The 20,000-nt window shown below is 45.4% G+C and overlaps 2 protein-coding genes across 2 annotated transcripts in view; both read right to left on the bottom strand.

Moving 5' to 3' along the window:
- Window positions 1-646: 646 nt before the first annotated feature.
- rps14 (ribosomal protein S14) lies at window positions 647-3,511 on the bottom strand. Its single transcript, XM_080483582.1, has 5 exons — window positions 3,444-3,511; window positions 1,272-1,423; window positions 1,018-1,179; window positions 854-930; window positions 647-757 (listed from the first exon to the last, which is right to left on the bottom strand). Exons 2-5 carry the CDS (start codon window positions 1,418-1,420, stop codon window positions 690-692), a joined length of 456 nt encoding a protein of 151 aa, XP_080339708.1. The 5' UTR covers window positions 1,421-1,423; window positions 3,444-3,511; the 3' UTR covers window positions 647-689.
- An 843-nt stretch (window positions 3,512-4,354) lies between these two features.
- Window positions 4,355-20,000, bottom strand: part of camk2a (calcium/calmodulin-dependent protein kinase II alpha) — a gene marked incomplete at its 5' end in the record, with an annotated part of 18,525 nt that continues 2,879 nt past the window's right edge. The window contains 16 exons of the mRNA XM_080483576.1: window positions 4,355-8,439; window positions 8,548-8,776; window positions 8,848-8,942; window positions 9,928-10,003; window positions 10,127-10,175; window positions 10,303-10,343; window positions 12,369-12,411; window positions 12,498-12,581; window positions 12,661-12,783; window positions 12,932-13,026; window positions 13,115-13,198; window positions 13,515-13,617; window positions 13,712-13,784; window positions 13,880-13,945; window positions 14,065-14,119; window positions 18,409-18,468. Of these exons, the coding sequence (XP_080339702.1) occupies window positions 8,436-8,439; window positions 8,548-8,776; window positions 8,848-8,942; window positions 9,928-10,003; window positions 10,127-10,175; window positions 10,303-10,343; window positions 12,369-12,411; window positions 12,498-12,581; window positions 12,661-12,783; window positions 12,932-13,026; window positions 13,115-13,198; window positions 13,515-13,617; window positions 13,712-13,784; window positions 13,880-13,945; window positions 14,065-14,119; window positions 18,409-18,468 (1,280 nt within the window). The 3' untranslated portion in view covers window positions 4,355-8,435. The remainder of the gene's footprint in view (window positions 8,440-8,547; window positions 8,777-8,847; window positions 8,943-9,927; window positions 10,004-10,126; window positions 10,176-10,302; window positions 10,344-12,368; window positions 12,412-12,497; window positions 12,582-12,660; window positions 12,784-12,931; window positions 13,027-13,114; window positions 13,199-13,514; window positions 13,618-13,711; window positions 13,785-13,879; window positions 13,946-14,064; window positions 14,120-18,408; window positions 18,469-20,000) is intronic.

Genomic DNA, 20,000 nt, shown 5'->3' on the forward strand with positions numbered 1-20,000 from the left:
TAAAAGTAATCAGATTACTGGTGTGTTGCTGCCACCTGGTGCTCACAGGAGGAACTGCCAATGTTCTCTTCAAGTCTTTCACATTGGGTTCTTCAATTCTGATATTTTTCTACATGCCACTGTTTCCACGTGTGACTGATGTCACAGATAAACTCTGGATGAGATTGGTGCTGGTTTTTAACAAGGTGTGTGGGTTTTATGTTGTTTGGGCTGGACTGTAACCTCTGGGAACCCTGGTGCTGACCAGCGTGCCCAGCGTGACTTCATGTCGTCTTCTGTGTAAAGCAGCCGGTCCGATCACGTTCACACGGCAGGTTGCGTTTGAAATCACATAAAACATTCGGATCCCAGCAAAAGATCCGGGCATCAATGCATGCAGTTTGAATGTCGCCATCGTTTACTTGAAGACGAATCACATAAATAGCAGGAGGCAGAACGACTCCAACGGAAATGAGCCGTTTGTTGCAGTTATAATCCCTCTGGAGTTTCATGTTTTGTCATGACATTTGAAGATCAAACATGTTTTACACTTTGGCTTTCCTATTACTCAAAACAACCCAACGTCAATTAATTCTACATGTTCAGCAAACATCTCCATGGTTGGCTGCTCCTTTAACACGATGAAGAAGAACAAGGGGAGACGAAGGCTGGTTTGGATCTTTTTATTGTGAACACACTCTGCATACAGTTTACAGACGGCGACCACGACGGCCGCCCTTTCTCCGGGTCGAGTCCGATGGGATGGGAGTGACGTCCTCTGAACAAAAACAATAACACACAGTCACACACTCATCAAAACAGACAGCAGCTCCCAGGATATCTGTGTGTGTGTGTGTGTGTGTGTTTTACGTACCGATACGTCCGATCTTCATGCCGGATCGAGCCAGAGCTCTGAGAGCCGACTGAGCTCCGGGTCCGGGAGTCTTGGTTCTGAAACACAGCGAGAGATGGAGTTAGGACAGAGCAGCAGTAGAAAGCATCCAGCCATCAGCACAGACTAAACAAAACTGTGCTCACCGGTTCCCCCCGGTGGCTCTCAGCTTGATGTGCAGCGCGGTGATACCGAGCTCTTTGCAGCGCTGAGCGACGTCCTGAGCCGCCAACATGGCAGCGTAGGGAGACGACTCATCTCTGTCGGCCTTCACCTTCATCCCACCGGTCACACGGCAGATCGTCTCCCTGGAAACAAACACACACACACACACACACCGGTCAGCGTGGCCAATCACAGAGCAGCGGAGGGGCGGGGTCAGCATGTATGGGGTACGTACTTCCCGGAGAGGTCGGTGACGTGGACGAAGGTGTCGTTGAAGGAGGCGAAGATGTGACAGACGCCGAAGACATTCTCTCCTTCAGCCACTTGAGGACCCAAACTGATCACCTGCTCCTCCTTCTTCTCCTTCCCTTTACGAGGAGCCATCGTCTGAGGGCGAGAAGAAACGTCAGCAGGCGGCACCGAGCTCAGCTTTGACCAGACCAGTGAAGCAGGTGGTGCTATGTGCACCACCCGAAGGACGTTCAAGGACCAGTCGGTCGTCGCAGTTACAAGAACAGCTTAAATCCGGAGATTGAAACTAAAACTACAAGTACAGAGCCTCTAATTTCTTACGAGAACTGAACGCACCATCAGCTGCCACAGCTGATGTTGGTAAATTACTGTCATCACACACAAAAACAAAAGGTTCCTACTTTCATGCCTCGACTGGTTCTATCCTATGAAAATCTATTAAACGGGAAGTCTCAAACAAAATAGGTGAGAAACTTAAGTCTCACTGTGAATGCACAACACTTAAAGAATGGAATTATCCTGCTCGTACACCTTTATATCAAACGTAGATTCACCATGCTTAGAGGAGTCTCACTCAAATCATGTTTCTCCAGCAGAGGCACCGTAAAGAGCTTGAATAAATCAAAACACGGGAAAGGATTCAGACATCGTATTTCATAAATCCCCTTCATGTAGAGCAAGTTCAACAGTAGATGTTTAAGATGGTGCAGATAAGTGAAATTTATTGACAAATTCCTCTCTCCATCACATTTCCATGACAACACGCGTACAGACTGAGGGCCTGTTTACACATAACTGAAGCTACAAGTCACCAAAAAACAATTCAATCCGTAATCTCTGGCCTAAGAGGAGATTTGGATTAACTGTTTTCCATTTGCATATACTCTCAGTGGAGAGGGAGTTTAATGTCACAGTGTGCAACAGAGGTCATCAGTGTGAGATGTGCGCGCCCTGCTTTTAGTTTGTGTGTTGTGATGTAACACTAAGGCAGTGTTTGTGTTTTACATTTGTGCAAACACTTCCAAGTTTTTATTCAAAATCACAAACGTTCCATCATGTCGAGGAGCAGAGGAGAAGAAAGTTTTACAACAACTTCCCCTCCCATCAAGACTCAGTGTTGCTTGCAAAACGTTTGCTGGATTCGGATCCGTCCTGCTCACTGGTGGCAAAACTTTGAGTTCTCCTGGGGGATTGGCATGAGGACTTCAAAATGTCACCACCATCGCTGCTGCACATTTGTTGTCTTTGTCAGGGACTCTGGTTTGGCATGCTCAGAGTAGGTCTCGAGGTCTTGTGCAAACAAATGTTATTTATGAAAGCATAGATATCAGTATTTGTAAATACCCAGCTTTGTGTAAACACGGTCTGCCAGACTATCCATCATGTGGGCTGTTCAGCATCATGGCTGCAGCAGAACAGCACCACCAACACTGATGTGCACCAGTTCAGCTCCAGTCATTGATTCTCCAGCAGCAGGTCGAGGGTCCATGGAGGGTCGCTCCTCAGGCGGTCTATCCTGGACCTCAGACTGAACAGAACTCCAGAGACCTTCAGCTCCATCATGCACCACCTGTCTGATCCCCCACCTCGTTACCCGGGTCACTCTGCCTCCATCCACACCCACGTGTGTTACTCTGCAAAACTGCCCGATGATGGAGGCACTGGCTCCGGTGGCTCTCACGGCTGATATTGCGTATTTAGATCCACACGGTGAGGGGAGAATCCCGGAGCACAGACCGCAGACTGAACTGGACGGAACCGCCGAAACCAACCGACCAGCCTGCTAACAAGTTAGCATAGTTAGCCCCGTAACTTCCAGCACCCTCCGCCTGTCGCTTTACCTCCCAAATACAAGAATTGTCCCCAGCTGACGCGCCACGAAACCACCTCACCGGTCCGCCACAACAAAAACATCAACCAGGGAGCTTCACCCTCCGGCCGCGGAGGAAGAAAAAAACCCAACATGGCGATGCTAACAATCAGCAAACTCAAGAGGGGGAATTAGGCCCAAATTCACTCAACTATCGAAGCAGAATCAAACTCTTCTCGACGAGAGTCGCCAACACCGTCAGAGATTCAGGAGAGACACGATAGAGGAGCGGATGGCCACATAAATGGAGGATTTAGAGCGGATTGTGTGTCGGAGCGGACTCACCTGTGTACGTCTCTTCAGCGAGCAGAAACAGGAAAGAAGGAATTTCTACATCCGGGACACTCATGACTGCTTGTGGAGCCGCAGCGATTTACTGCCACCGCATGGCCGGAGCATGTAACTACACCACTCAAGAATTGGTCATTTAAAATTGTTTGAATCTTTGAAAAGTGTTTCCTCTTCCTCTTCCTCTTCCTCCGGTACTTCTGACTTGACTTTAATTTCGGAAACAAATTGCAATTATTTCACCCCACATCAAATGAATTAATAAAATTAAACTGTTAAAGGAAACTAAGATTTTTTTTTCCAAACACAGAGTTTGTTATATCATCATAGGCAAGAGTCACAATAATGTGAGTTGTACAGAGGAGGATGAGTGGCCACCTCAAAATTTAAAAAGTGTATGAAAACGCTTGGTTTTATTTTGACTGTAAAGGCAAGGCGAGGCACATTTGTATGTAATGTATTGTTAGGGTTAGTTTATCAGTAGAATCTATTGTTCCTTTCACAGCCTGAGCAAGTAATCAAGTGTTAAGGCCTCAGAAATGAGCGTGTCAGGAAGTTCATTATCGTTGTTGAATCATTTCTTACTTCTGACTTAATTAAATTTCCTGAAACGAACTTATGGGATTTCAGTTGAATTAAATTCAACTTTATTTATATAGCGCTAAATACAACACAGTCATTTCAAGGCACTTTTACAGTTAACATAAATGTCATTTTATCAAATGAATGAATTAAGTTAAATGGTTGAACTAACTATTCAGACACATTTTCACACGGCTCACAATCAGGTAGAATGCGAAGTCCTTTATGTTATTTAGTTTTATTTATGGAGTCATTATGAACTTTAAAGTGACATTTGCTCGATTTGATGTTCAAAGTGTGAGAATGAACCAATCAGAGCGCAGCGTTCAATCACCTCAGAGTTTATTTACAGAAACACTTTGAACACAATCAAGTAGAAGAAGAGGAGGAGGAGGATGAGTAGAGTAGTAAAGTAAAAGTAGAGTAGAAGTAGAGTGCAGCCTCTCTCACAGGAACGAAGCAGCATGCAGCATCAATACACAACATCATCATCACAGGAGGAGGATTACTGATTACTGATTACTGATTACTGAGAGTGCAGAGCGATGAGCCGACGACAGACGGACGGAGGGAGCGTTTCATTCACTCTCACAACCAAAACTGGAAGTTTCGTTGGACTAAAAAGTGCAAATAAACATCAGTTTTCCAACAAAGTGTTCAATTTTTAGATTTCTATATTCGGGCATGTTTGTATGTTTCATAAAACGTCCTCATGTTGGTTAATCTTTATTTATTTTTCCTGTAAAAACTGTTTGAAGGTTTCAAATTCCCAAAGAGTGAAAAAAAATCTGATGTAAATTTAAAGGAAAGTCTGTTTTATTAAACTGTTTAGTAAATAATTTTATACCTGCAGTGGTTTCATGTTTCTGTGACATTAATTTTGATAAATACCCTCTTCTTCAGGTAGAAAAAGGTCAAAGATAATAAGAAATATATTGAATCACTTCCAAATGATTCTTGAATTAAATGACAATTTCATAAAAAAAATTTCGTTTTTACTGCAAACAATCGAAATAGTCTTAAAAAATGTGAATTTTTTAAATATTTTGAGTAATATGAGATAGACACTTTATAACATAACATTCTTCAAGATTTTCCCGAATAGATTTATTAAAATTTTATCTAAATGTTTCAATGTTTGACAATTAAATGAAAAGTCACATTTCTACAATTCAAAATATAAAAAATGTTAAAAAGTGTTCAGGTCAATAAATAAAAAATATATACCTTTTTCCTAAAAACAAAAAAACGACAACAAAAAACAAAACTGTGTCATATTACTGCAAAATACCTAATAGATCAAATGTGATGTGATTTTTTTTTAGAACAATAATCATAGTTTGGTTTGTTTATTTTTGAGACAAAAATTAAGCACAGAAAATAAAACGTTCTAATGTGATGTTAAAAACTGAATGTAAAAAAATTATGTTTATAAATGATATGCCAACACTAAAATTAGTAATCGATAAAAATGTAATAAATTCCTTGTTAATAGTGACCGCCGTCCGTCTGTTTGTGATGAAATAAAAGTGTCTGCTTTGGATTGGTCCAGGTAAGAATGAAGCCACGCCCACTGAACATCAGATCAAAACACAATTCTTCACTTTCAAGCAGAAAACACCAAAGAAGAGACATTCCAGCAGAAATACGTTCAGCTGTCGGAAAAGTTTGTCGTAGAAAACATTCGCTCGGAGTCCCGACCGAGGAGGCAGAAAACGTCCAGACGTGTGGAACCGCAGCCAGATGGGGAGGAGGTCCCCCTCTAGTGGTGGGAGTAAACATGACAGCAGCAGTGCTTCTAAGGTATCGTTTGTCGCGAAGGTGAATGATCGCACAATTGATTCGATTCCCGAATCATGCAAACAAGAAGCATGACTTAAAAAATAAAATTACATAAAGAAGTAACGTAACACCTGATAATAACGTTATCTGAAGCAGATGTAACTCAGCAATCTCATCTGAAGTTTTCTCCTAAAATCAAAAACTGCTCACACAATTTCCTGATGCGAACTGCTAACAGCAGCGCTCCTCTGGTAAGTCAATGTTGTATTTGCGTAAAACGTATAAAAACACTCATGGCGGCTGAATGAGGTGGAATCTGCTGTGTTCAAATGAAGAATCTTAAATTTGGAGCTTCTTTTTCCGGGGAATTAAAACCATGACGATGAGGGTTTATTGCACTTATTGCTTTCAGTCTCCAACATACAGGATCTGATGAGAAGAATCAACGGGTGGCGTTCTGGCCGTTTCTGGCCTCCTCGAGTCTCCGTGAGAGAAAACCCACAAACAGCGTAGCATCAGCAGCACGGAGGCTAACACATTGAACGGGCAGTCGCACGCTAAAATCACATCGTACCAACAAAGGAAGAAAGCTAGCGGTCCACAGCGTGTCGTCTACGCTAGCAGTGCAAGTCCAATCCCACGTCACAAAGCTCTCAAACGCCAGAAAACCAGAATAATAACAATAATAATATTCATAACGACAATATATCTTCACAATAATGTTTATAATGTGGTAAGAATCTGATTGTACAAAGTTCTACATTCTCCTGACGGTAAAAAGCTGCTCGAAGCTCTGAAGACGAAACACATTCGCTTTAAAGTTGTAAAATATCAAAGTCGGAGCGTCCGGGGGGGTTTCGTTAGCTCGCGGCGCTCTCAGTGAGGAATGCTAATGATGCAAACGAAGCTAGCGTGTCTGCAGAGCGGGAAGTCGGCAAAACGCGTCAGAAACACACAACACAAAGTCCAGCATGCAGAAAAACCACCAAATCCTAATCTGTACACGAAGAAACACCAGCAGGAAGAAACAGGAGCGCTCCCGGCAACAGTCCACACATGCAGGAGGGATGGCGCCACCGCCACCGCCACCGCCACCGCCACCGCCACCATCACCACCACCGCCTCCATCACCAGCACCACCACTGCCGGCTACCGTTTCATTTCCAACTCGGCAACAAAAATCAGAGAAACAAACTCCAGCAGCCTGTAAACGTCCGACTGTACGGAGGCTCAAAGGAGACAAAAACACACAATCTAATATTTCACCTCATTTCTACTCCAGTTTGCTGTTTTTCTACCTGAAAATACTGAATACGAATCTCAAACACGACTAGAAGCAAACAGTTCCCATTCTACCTTTCTACAAAAATGTATTTTAAATGTTATTTAAAGTGAAAACAGCTTCCCTAATTTTGTCTCCTCTGGGACTCCGTAGTGTCGTTGTGATCAGAGGAATCGATGGTTCTGATTGGCTGTCCTGAGTCTCACTGCCAACTTTTTTGCATATTGGGTTTTATTCCAAAACGTCTCGAGTTATTTCCTTCCTTCCTTCTGAGAATCGTCCTTTAGGGACTTGTGATTGAAGGAGACAGCCAGGCAGCTCATTAGCGTTTCCTTCATTCGCACACCTGTTGTGTTGGGGGCGGGGTTATATGTCGGGGGCGGGGGATTGGGGGCTGGTGGCGGAGGCGTGGCGGTTTGTGTGAGATTGCAGGCCGGAGAGCACTGGAAGCTTCTGGAGCTCTCCGAGACCAATGGAAGCAGAGAGACGAGCGTCGCACGGCCGGACCTCGGTAGCCGCGGTAGCCTCTAGAACCATGGCGACCTCGGTAACCATGGTAACCAGCACGGCTCACACACCTTGAAACATCCTCATTTGTATTTTTATTACTATGAATCAGAAAGAGAGATGCGATCAGAGCTGTTTGTTTGTTTGTTTGTTTGTTTGTTTGTTTGTTTGTTTGTTCAATCAAAAAGTTGATGAAAACCTTCACATCTGGCAGATAAAGATCAACCTCAGACTGGAAGGCATTTGTACATTGCAAAAATTCACTTGCAAACTAGACTCGGTCAAATGACACTCTGAAACGGAGTATTCCGTTGTGTAAGTATTGTTGATGTTTCTTTTGTCGATCGGTGTGATAGTTGCTCTAAAAACATATCAGTTGCCATAGCAAAACCAATACAATCGGTTTGCTTTATTTAATCTATTGTCACTTTGGAAATCTTGTATCTCCTCAAAATGAGAACGCAGTGTGAGAACTAATGCTAAGCTAAGAAGCTAATCGTCTCCAGAACAGAAGAAGAAGTTCCAGTTGTTTCCACAGGGGGGCGCGGTGGCAACGACGGATGAACGAAGTGAGAGCGTGGCGCGTTTTCAACCTGCAGAAAGAAGCTGGAGATACAAGGTTTCCACAACAGCGAGACAGCTGATTGGCCGATGAGAAGAGGAGGGGGCGTGGCCAATGAGAAGCCCAGACGAGCAGAGAGGATGGAGCTGATTGGTCGATTTGGTGAAGCGTTCCGTCTCCTCCAAATAGTTGGTGTTTGACGCCCCGCCTGCAGTCAATCAATCTGTTGTCACGGTGACAGTGGCCCAGTTCAAAGCCCCGCCCACTCTGGAAGTTAGCTGAAGGAAGAGAGAGACAGCGATGAGAACACCGCCCCCTGTTGTCAGGACACAGTGTGTCCGTTTGTCACTGTCAGGTGACAAAACCGTGCTGAACGCCGCTCTTACTTGCTGAGCGTGGAGGCGGAGCCCGAGCGGTGGAAGTGAACGATCTGCCACTTCCCGTCGCGGCGGTGCCACACCCTGGTCTCCTCTGACTGGGCCGTGCGCGGCGTGCCGTTGGCGTCGATGTACTGCGTCACTCTGATGTAAGCGATGCACGCCGCCTCCTCGCCAACCAGGTGGATGTGCGGGTTCAAGATGGTGGTGTGAACCGGTTTACTGTTCTTAGACCACACTGAGGACAAACACAGGTTGTCGTTGCTTCCATGGTTACGCAGAGAATGACAGACGTTTAAAGTCACTCACAGTTTTCAAAATAAAAACGATGGAAGTCCAGGCCTTCGACTAGATTCCCCAATGCCTCGGGCTCGAACGCCGTCACTGCGGGGTCGCACATTTTACTGTAGGAAACAAACAAACAAACAAATGACTGAGAGAAAAACCTCAACAGAGACCCTCTAACCCACAGTGTAAACTGTTTAAATGAACATAAGCTGCACCCACCAAATTTATAAAGAAAAAATACACTTGTACATATACTGTACAGTATAGGTCACACTTGTCCTCGTTGTAACAGGGCATGAATTTCACTGTGGGATTGTTTTTTTATTTTACATTTTTAAGAATAAATTAGTTTTAAACATGGCTTCCGTGGTGGGGCGACTGGCGGGGAGGAAAGAGACAGAGAGAGAGAGAGAGAGAGAGAGAGAGAGAGAGAGAGAGAGAGAGAGAGAGAGAGAGAGAGAGAGAGAGAGAGACCCGCCCACCCACCAAGATTTCTCCAGTTATAAATTCAACTGAGCAAAAGAACTAACAACAAAGAAATAACTCCTGTAATTTTCCGGACTAGCCACTGAGCCACTGATTCTTTCACACACTTTTGAACCCTGCGACTTAAACAATGACGTGGCTGCTTCATGGATTTATTCGGGTTGAAGAGCTTCACCCTGTGACAGACTGGCGCCCTGTCCAGGGTGTATCCTGCCGGGCCGGGATCGGCTCCAGCACCCCGCGACCCTGGACTGGATCAGTGGGAAAGACGATGGATGGATGGAACGAGCTTCACACCACTGATAAATGGGTGATGCGCTCAAGTGCCTCACATAAGTCCGACCTTTCTTTTGTTTATTTTTTCTTTTTAAATTTGGCGGATGCGGCTTCTATTCAGGTGAAAGAATGATGGTAAAATCATCAATGCAACCGTTTCACTTTCTGCTTGATAGAACAGAAACGTGACAATAGACTTTCGACGTGCCCGATGGTGAGATACTGGGAAGTTCAAATGAAGAGGGAAACTACAAGTGTACAAAAATAAATGAATGAATGAAAAAGAAGAGGTGAGAGAGAATCTTCCTGACAGGGAACTCTGTGGAGCTTCATACGTACGTGTAGCTCTCGAAGTCTCCGTTACTGATCGCCTCGATGAGCTGCTCCGTCACTTTAATGATGTCCTGCTTCCTCACTGACACGCACACGCACACGCACACGCACACGCACACGCACACGCACACGCACACGCACACGATTAATATAATTCGGTTTCATTATGATCTATACAGTTTTTCTCTTTTTTCTGTGTCTTCACCTCGAGTGTCTTCATCCTCAATGGTCGTGTTTGTGCTCTCAGAAGATTCCTACAACAACATCATAACATGATAATAATAATAATAATAATAATAATAATAATAATAATAATAATAATAATAATAATAATAATAATAATAATAATAATAATAATAATAATAATAATAATGAGGGTACCTTGACTCCGTCGGCCTTCTTGTTGCTGCCGCTCTTTCCTCCTGATCGAGGGATGAGAATCAGAAGAGAGAGAAGCAGCAGCGTCAGAAAGAAAGGAACAAAAGCAGAGAAGAGGAGAGCCGGCATCTTGTCCTTAACTGTCTGACCACGAGCCCTTCAGTTGTCCACCCCCCAACTGCCCCCCTGCTGCCCTCCTGCAGACCACAGCCACCAAGCATCCAACCAAATTCACCACAGACCACAATCCTCTAGATCCTCCTCAGAGAAATCCTCTGGCTCTGGGTTCAGGTCTTTCTCCTGGTCCCAGTATTAGTCTTAGTTCAGGTCTAATGTGTGGAGCAGGTCTTCCTCCTGGTCCAGGTCTGACTGGTGGAGCCTGGAGCAGGTCTGTGGAAGCGACAGACTCGGGGTGGTGTGGGAGGGGGGGTTCCTGGCGTGGCTGGCGGGTCGCTGAGAGGCCAAATTTAGGATCAACTTGAGATAGAAGCTGCATTCACATTCCTGAAGGTCCTGAGCAGCACGTCAGAGTCCTGACATGGAAACATGGAGACCCGCAGGACCTGAACGCCTCCAGTCCAGGACACTCCGATTGGTCCTCCTAACTCTGTCAGCCAATCACAAGCCTCCTCATGGACCAACTTCAAACTGAGAGACTGTGACTTTATGATTCTCCTTTGAGTTTTCGTCTGCTCCATTGTTTGTGAAGGAGGAGGGAAAATTGTGTTCATGAAAGTAATTTGAAAATATTTTAGCTGGAACATTAAGTGGAATACAAAGTTGTAGTGTGACACCGACACTCCCAGAACGTTCAGCACAACACACACATTATAAAGAATGAAAGGCACGGAATACTGGGAAGGAGCAACAAACATGGGGGGGAACACTGGATGACAAACAGAGAATAGGACCAGCTACAGGACTATGGTTGGGGGGGACACTCAGCGACGGGAACAAGACACATGGGCCGTTTTCCAATTCTTAGAACGCCAGTGCGAACTCGCATACGTCATGAGTAACTACTTGCAGGGCGTCCTTGGGAGTGTGGATCTCCTCCGCTATCTCTTGCCAAATGCATTATGGGTAATTTGTCTTCCCAAGCCTACACAGGTCCGGTGTCGATGCATCCTCGATAAAGTGGTGAATTGGGTCAGCACTTGGTCTCCCACTGATGACGTTTCACGGGTACACGAGAAGACAAGTCTGGACAAGTATGGGTATTGGAAAACGGCCATGAAGAAGAGCACACAGCAACAGGACTACAAACATGGCGGATCACAAGACTGCTTCTAAGATGGAGTTAGTTTTAACCCTGGTTCTTTGGGAACTTTATACGATTTCTTTTACACAATTTTCTTTAAAACCATTTAATGAATCAAGAACTCAGCACTCTGAGGCAAATGTGTTGATAAGCTTCTGTGTGACTTTTCTAGTCCACAAAAAGTTTCATTGAAAATAAACTTTGATTAAGGCAAACATAATTTACAAACAAAATGATCCTCTCCTCTGATGTCTCTGAGGTCACCGGGTAGTTTCCCCGCTATGTTTAGACTTGACAACAGCTGCATTACACACACACACACACACACACACACACACACACACACACACACACACACACACACACACACACACACACACACACACACACACACACACACACACACACACACACACACACACACACGGTGCTAACGCGTTAATTGTGTGTGAGGTTGCAGCCGGTGGATTTCCGTCTGTGACCTCATGCTACTGAAACACGGAGCTGCAGGTTAAAGGTCACGTGATGGCGAGAGGTGACGATGTGACGGATCCACTCCGACAATCCGCTCTCATCCGCTCACTCATTGTCCGCTGGACGAGTTGACTCGTCGTTGGCTAAACATGTTTCCTTTGGTCTGAATAAAGATTTGACTCCACATCTATAAATAGTGGTTTTGCCTCTTGATGGTGTAATTCGGGAATCGAACATGAGTTCCTGCTGTCACAGTCCAGATGCATCCGTGGTATCAAGATTACTGCCACCACTAGAGGGCAACGTGTGGGTGAGCCGCAGACCAGAGTCTTACCAGAGAAGTTTCTGGTGGCCAACATGGTGGTGAGGATGGCTCCCTGAGGGACACAAAGGACAGGAAGTGATGTCATGATGGACATTTGGCTTAATTCACTAGTGATGAAAAGTAAAACGAGAGCTTCACCTTCAGTTTCCTCCGAGCGTTAAACTTCTTCAGACACTCGACCGTCTCCTGTCTGTGCATACAGGACGCCACTGTGGAGCGGTGCTGTGAGGAGGAGGAAGAGAAATCAACACCATTGCCATCACCATCACCATCACCATCATCAGTGATGAAGGTCACTCACAGAGATCCAGGGGTGTTTCAGAGCTTCAGCGGCCGTGATCCTCTTCGCTGGATTGATGGTTAACATCTTGTTGATGAGATCTTTGGCTTCAGGAGTGACTGTGTCCCACTCCGGGGAGGGAAACTGGGAGCAGAGGGGGAGCAGAGGTGAGTAGTGAAGTCGTGAAAGAAGGAAAGGACAGAGCAAAGAGGACAAGATGAAGAAAGACAGAGGATCAGTAAGGAGCTGCGAGAGGTGACGAAGTCATGTGACAGTCAGTCATGTGACCTACATCGTAGGCTCCAGCTTTGATCTGCTGGTAGAGACGATGCTGATCTTCATCCCAGAATGGAGGATAGCCGACCAGGAGGATGTAGAGAATCACACCTGAGGACCGGAGACAGAGGCTGGTCACACCTGAGGCTCACAAATCAATCCACCAGTCAGAGACAAGCACAGCAGAGAGGAAGCTGACCGCAGGCCCACAGGTCCACCGCCTTCCCATATGGGTCCTTCCTCAGGACCTCTGGAGACAGGTAACCCGGGGTTCCCGCAAAGCCTGCCAACAGACACAGGTCACACAGCTGATCAAACAAACAAACAAACAAACAAACAAACAAACAAACAAATGAACCAACGAACAAATGAACCAACGAACAAATTAACCAATGAACAAACCCATGAACGAACCATCAATCAAACCTACAAACCAACCAACAAAATGCTAAAACGGTCTAAGTGATGTGCTAAACATTGATAACAAACATAAATAAAAAACAATGCGACAATGTTGAAATGAAAAGAAAATCAGTGCGTGTATCCGTGTGTGTGTGTGTGTGTCTATGTGTATGAGTGTGTGTTGTTGGGGGACTGACCAAACCACGCCTGCTGCTCTCCTTCCACCTCGATGGCGAGACCGAAGTCGGCCAGCTTCACGGCGGCGCCTTTGGACTTGGAGGCTAACAACAAGTTCTCAGGCTGCACACACACACACACAAGACACATGCTAACACGCTAACTCTGTCCATAGCATCATATGAGGGACGCGAGCAGCGCTAACCAACCCACTGACCTTTAGGTCTCTGTGAACCACGCCCATCTGGTGACAGTGAAGCACCGCCTCCAGAATCTGCTGGATACAGTGGCTGTTCGGGGGGCAGGAGGAAGAGGGGGTCAGAGAGAGGAGGCAGTTAGAAGGAGCTTGATTGGGAGAAAATAAAGAGATGCAGGCGAGTCTCACCTGGCATCAGCTTCACTGTAATATTCTCTGGCTACAATATCCTCAAACAGCTCTCCACCTGTAACCCTGACACACACATGAAAACACGGAAAACATGGAACAACCTCGATACACCACAACAGAGTGACATACGGCATCAGATGGTCCGTAGAGCAGAAGAGAAAACAGAACGGAATTAAACTCACAGGTCAAAGATGAGGTAATGATGTGCCTCCTCTGATATGCTGTCATGTAGCCGAACTGAAAGAGAAAAAGACTTGAAAGTAAATATATTTGATCCATGCTGAGGAAAGAAAAACATGGTTGTCTGTCCTGATAGTGAGTAATAAATATAAGACAAACGCACAACACAAAACCAATAACTGGCTGCACACTGAGTGATCGTCATTGAAGTTAAAGTTGGGAGTCAGGCAGACACAGGATCCAGACCTAAAAGTGTGACGTTTTTGGTGAGCGTGTAAAAGGTGTGCTCCACTCTTAGCCAAGACTTTTAAAAACATGCAGAGGGTCCTGAAGACCGTCACCTCAGACCTGCTCTCCCAAACTGCCAGTCGAGTCGACATAACAAATGAACCTGTGTGTGTTTTGGGCCAAAGACAAACAGGGAAACAGAAAACGTCTCTCATGACGCTTCTACCACTGGATGCTTCAATGTTTCAGGTTGAGACCAGAATGACCAGCTCTCTTTGGTGCATCCACCTTGACTCCGCCTGGAGACTGGAGATTCAGGCGGAGATTCATGACTGATCTGTAGCAACGTGTAAGTCCAGAGACCTCATGACCTCCAGTGCATTCACTTCCAGTCCCATCCTGATGGTGTCGCTGAGTTAGTGAAACAGTGTTACATGCAATATTCTTCAGTATAGTTATAATACATACTGGGAGTATTTTAGCGAAATCGTCTCTTTATGCTCACCTGATCTATTGCAGATGTACCATCAATTTGGGACTTTTTCCTCTATTTCTCTCTCCTTTATATTAAAAGAGACAGCAACTCAACATCAGCTTTAATCTGCTCAGAATATTAATTAATCATTCAGTCTATTTAACATAAGACATGTTTTCTTTGGTGGTAGAAATGACACAATATGAACTAGTGACAACTCCAGTTTAAGTTGATTCAAACTGCAGTTTCCTCACATCAATTTAAATTTAGAAACGTGCACTCACATAGAAACTTATCTCGATGTAGTAGCATAAGTCTTTGCTTTCCAAATAACAACTGACCCTAAACAGAAAAACAACCTCATGTACCAATCGAGGCAGGATTTAGGTTTTAACAGCTCTACTCCAACAAAGAGAACATTTACTTACATTTATTACACCATCAGCTGCATACGGAAGCACATTGATTACATACATCTGATCGTTTTCAGAATGTCTGGTGTTTCCATGTGCATTGGCATTGTTATTGAGACTTTTTCCCCCTGAATGTGAAGGTTGCCATAGACAAGCAGTTCTTCTAAAACTAAATGGTGACCCATGAGAATATTGCTGGGTACTGAACTTCACTTATTTGCGATGACCAAAATGCTGTGATAAGGTATTATCCAGTATCAAATGTTTCCGTACAAGACCACATCGAACTCTGTCCGGGATTTCGACCCTCCAGCAGCCACCGCCGCCCCATGAGCGCCTTAAAATGTGGATAAAATCTATCGGGCCTGCTGGTAAATAACTTCCCCGTTATGTTTATGTTCTCCTCACACTTCTGATCCCGCCTGACGCAACGAGAGAGAAACTCTCCTCCTGCTATCAAACTTGGCAACCTGGTATCTGTTTGTTCAAGCATCCTCCACACCCTCAGAGCAAACACGTTCTGCTGCTGGGTACCGCCAGCCGGGAGCAGGCTTGTCTGTTTCCTCAGGAAGCCGACATGTTGATATTTCTGAAGGAGAACTGCGAACTGGAGCCTCTCTAACATTTGAAGGTTCCTTGATTGCAGCAGTGAGCAGCAGACGCTGACCTGAACTGTTCCTTTGCACTGAAAATTGTTTCTCAAGATTCTGGACCAGGATTTGGTACATGTACAAACCCCAGTCCGTCTCCATCAGGACATCACCGAGAGTCTCCTGCAAAAGAAAAAAACCAAACCCCGACGTCCATCGTCTTTTTATAGCGGTGACGTGTTTTCTCATCCAGAATGTGTGTACCAACAACGTTCTGCAGAATCATCACTGTTTGGAGAAAAGTTCTCCTCAATCCATTGACCTACCAGAAGATTCCTCCAGAAACTCACTGAATTCATCCAAAGAATCTCAGCCAGAGGTCGGAGACACACTGCCGGCGATCGATACGCTGTCAGAGTCGATTTCACCGTCTGTGATTCTGGAGCAGCTGGCAGCACTGCCTGGAGACCAGGGAGCCTGGAGCACCAGGGAGCCTGGAGCCCCACGGAGCCTGGAGCACCAGGGAGCCTGGAGCACCAGGGAGCCTGGAGCACCAGTCCTCGCCTGTCCAACAGCTTTCACCTGCTCTGCACAGTCCTCCGGCTCATTTTCAGCCACATTCATACATTAAAATGTATCTGGTCACATTCATACGGTCACATTCACACGGTCACATTCACACGGTCACATTCACACGTCATATTCACACGTCACATTCAAACCATCACATTCTCACCATCACATTCACACGGTCACATTCACATGGTCCCATTCACACGTCACATTCACACCGTCACATTCACACCGTCACATTCACCAGTATTTAACTTCCCATATTTCCTGCTTCACCTGCGGCCTCCGGCTGCTCAGACTGGACAGCAGACTCTGAGCAGCTCCACCAGTAGTGGATTCCACTGCACCGCCCCACATTAAGGTGAAGCCGCCTCAGCGCCCGGCCCTCCGCTGTCAGCCGGCTCTCACAGTGTTCTGCTTGTGGCTCACATCCCCACTGGGAACATTTTAGATTCCTGCTGTACACCAAGAAAAACCCTCCTCTTGTTTAACATGAGAGACACGTCACTTGACCGTCAGAGTCTAAAAACAGAACAAAATCTCCCTCTGCAGAATGAAAGAAAGAAAGAAAGAAAGAAAGAAAGAAAGAAAGAAAGAAAGAAAGAAAGAAAGAAAGAAAGAAAGAAAGAACGAAAGAAAGAAAGAGTACATTTACTTTGATTATTCTAGTACTATTAATGTGGTGACACACTTACTTTCTTGACACCCGTGTTCACTATCTATAGTATACTTTTACTCAGATTACACCTGTATTTGTAGCTGATACGCCAAGTATTTGTGAATACTTGTTGGGTCATGTCTCTGTAGTTTAATGAGTCCGACTGAAGTCTGGTTTTCTTCTTTGCATATATTGTGTAACATAAGCTACTGCCCACCCACACACACACACACACACACACACACACACACACACACACACACACACACCTGTGTGAGAAGCACTCATAGAGAAATAATCAGGTTTTCTCTCGAAACACTCCTACACAGAACAGCAGCAGGATTTAATGTGTGTGTGTGTGTGTGTGTGTGTGTGTGTGTGTGTGTGTGTGTGTGTGTGTGTGTGTGTGTGTGTGTGTGTGTAGGAGGGTAGATGGTTTTGATGCCTTCACCTATGGACATTGTTGCCTAGCAACCTGCGCGCGCGCTTACACACACACACACACACACACACACACACACACACACACACACACACACACACACACACACACACACACACACACACACACACACAGTTATGTAAGACTCCTCGGTATCTGTGGAGCATCACCTGCCCACACAGCGCTCTGATTGGACGGTGGGTTGAGCTGCAGCCTGCTGATTGGCTGCTGGGTCCACCTGAGGTCATGTTTGGACTTCTAAGCGGTCTCGGTTCGGCTCGTTTCACTGCTCTGTGTGGGTGAGAGGGTGTTTCCTGAGGAGGTCGCCTCACACTTGCTTTCACTGTGAACTGTCACAGAGAAGGCTTCCTGTGTGGAGACAGCTGCTGGCGTCTGATTGGTCCCCCTGACAATGTCAGACATTAGACCGCCTATCAGTCAATCAGAGCAGCTGAAGGTTTAGTAGAGCACCAAACGCAGGTTTAGCAGAGCATCAGCAGAGCATCAGCAGACACTTGGATGAGTTTTTCTCAACTGTGGGCAAACATTCTGAAAAGTTTTGCCTGCAAATTGAGCCGCAATTAGACAGTTTTGCTCCTGACCTCACGCACACATGTGATATCATCATCGATAAGCGTGCGGCAAGCGTGTGACCATGTGTGGGAGCACGCATGCGGCAGTCACACAGTGACATCATCCGTGTGCTACGGAGCTGGTGACATCACCCAGCTGTTTGATCAGCTGGTTGTGTAGGAGGGAAACCTCGTCTCCTGTCGCCATGGTGATAATGTCCTCCGAGCAATTAGTCATGTTACTACACACTGGCTACCATAGAAACCAAAAATCATCTTCATCATCAACATCATCATCATCCTCAACACCTCCACTCTTCTTACCCTTCAGCCAAAGCACAGTACATGTACTGCACATAAGTAATATACGAAGCAGAACATGAAGTATCACTCACCAATGTTGGGATGTTTTAGTAATCGACAGATACGAGCTTCACGGTCCAACTTCTGGTGATCTGAAAACACACACACGCACGCACACACAAAGATTAGTGATTCAAAACCTATTGGTGAATGCAGGCGAATAGAAGTGTGTATAGGTGGATACAGGTTTGTACACATTGATACAGGTGTGTAGAGTTGTGCACAGTTGTGTACAGTTATTTATAGGTGTGTACAATTGTGTACCGGTATTTATATGTGTGCACAGTTGTGTACAAGTATTTACAGGTGTGTAGAAGTGAATACAGGCGTCCAAAGGTGTGTTCAGGTGTGTACATATATGGACAGGTATGTACAGGTCCATACAGGTGTTTACAGGTGTGTACAGGTATTTATAGGTGTGTACAATTGTGTACAGGTATATATAGGTGTGCACAGTTGCGTACCGGTATTTATAGGTGTCTACAAGTATTTAGAGGTATGTAGAAGTGATTACAGGCGTTCAGAGGTGTGTTCAGGTGTATACATATATTGACAGGTGTGTACAGGTTCGTACAAGTATTTACAGGTGTGCACAGCTATTGACAGGTGTGTACAGGTGTGCGCAGGTATTTATAAGTGTGTACAGGTGAGTAGAGAATCCCTGTGATTTTCGGTTTCATCCCGTCTCTCAGGTTAGAGAAGATCTGCTGACTCACAAAAAAATCAAATAAAAATCAAACGCCCCTCATCACAGAGCAGAGAAAATCAGATGAAAGGCACGTGATCAGAGTGCAGACGATCAGTGAATCAAATGCCTCCTCAGAGGCGGGCGGGAGGAGATAAAGAGCCGTCTGTTACAGACTCTCTCCAAAAAAGAAGCAGGGACATGGCAAACAATCAACAGCAGGACAAAAAAAAAAAAACCTGACAGCAGGACAAGAATATACCAGCAAGATGAATAGATAACAGTAGGGTGAGCAGCTACCAGCAGGACAAAAGAAATGCCAGCAGGAACAACAGTTATTACCAATGTGAAAAGCTAACTCTTGGATGAAGAAATACTACTCGGACGAACAGCTACCAGACAGACGAACAGCTAACCATCGGGCAAACCACTAGCAGGACGAATAGCCACACGCAGAAGCAAGAGTATCTACCCAGCTGGACAATCAACCGACACCAAGAGAAACGACTACCAGCAGGACAAACGAATACCGTCACTGCTCCCAGGACAAACAGATAGCTCCAGGACAAACAACACCCTGTAAGACGAACAGCCAAAAACAGCAGCTACTAGCAGCAGGATCATCTCACATCTATCGGCAGGACCGGCTGCTGACAGCAGGACGTCCAAAGATGAACAGCTACTAGCAGGACGAAGAGAATACTGAATGAAGCCGAATGTAAAACCAACAGCTGGGCAAACAGCAAACACAACCGCTTAGACGTTTCATCGTGTTTTGAGCGTCCCTCTGCAAGACAACGGTGCTCGGAGTCACTTCGTATTTTGAAAAATTATTTCAAAGTGCAACTTTTTGAAAATGCCCTGGCTCCTTGGAAACAGTGGAAACAGGACTTTTCTGAAATGCCCGGTACTGCACATGCAAACTGTCGCTGTGTAAAG

Source organism: Lipophrys pholis, assembly GCF_963383615.2.
Source record: "Lipophrys pholis genome assembly, chromosome: 16".
NCBI lineage: Eukaryota > Metazoa > Chordata > Actinopteri > Blenniiformes > Blenniidae > Lipophrys > Lipophrys pholis.

Excerpts from the sequence above, each read along its gene's own strand:
- rps14 (XM_080483582.1), bottom strand. The coding sequence starts at position 1,420 with ATGGCTCCTCGTAAAGGGAAGGAGAAGAAGGAGGAGCAGGTGATCAGT. Across the intron at positions 1,180-1,271 it reads GTCACCGACCTCTCCGGGAA|GGAGACGATCTGCCGTGTGA; the intron begins GTACGTACCCCA and ends GTTTGTTTCCAG. Across the intron at positions 931-1,017 it reads AGAGCCACCGGGGGGAACCG|AACCAAGACTCCCGGACCCG; the intron begins GTGAGCACAGTT and ends GCTGTGTTTCAG.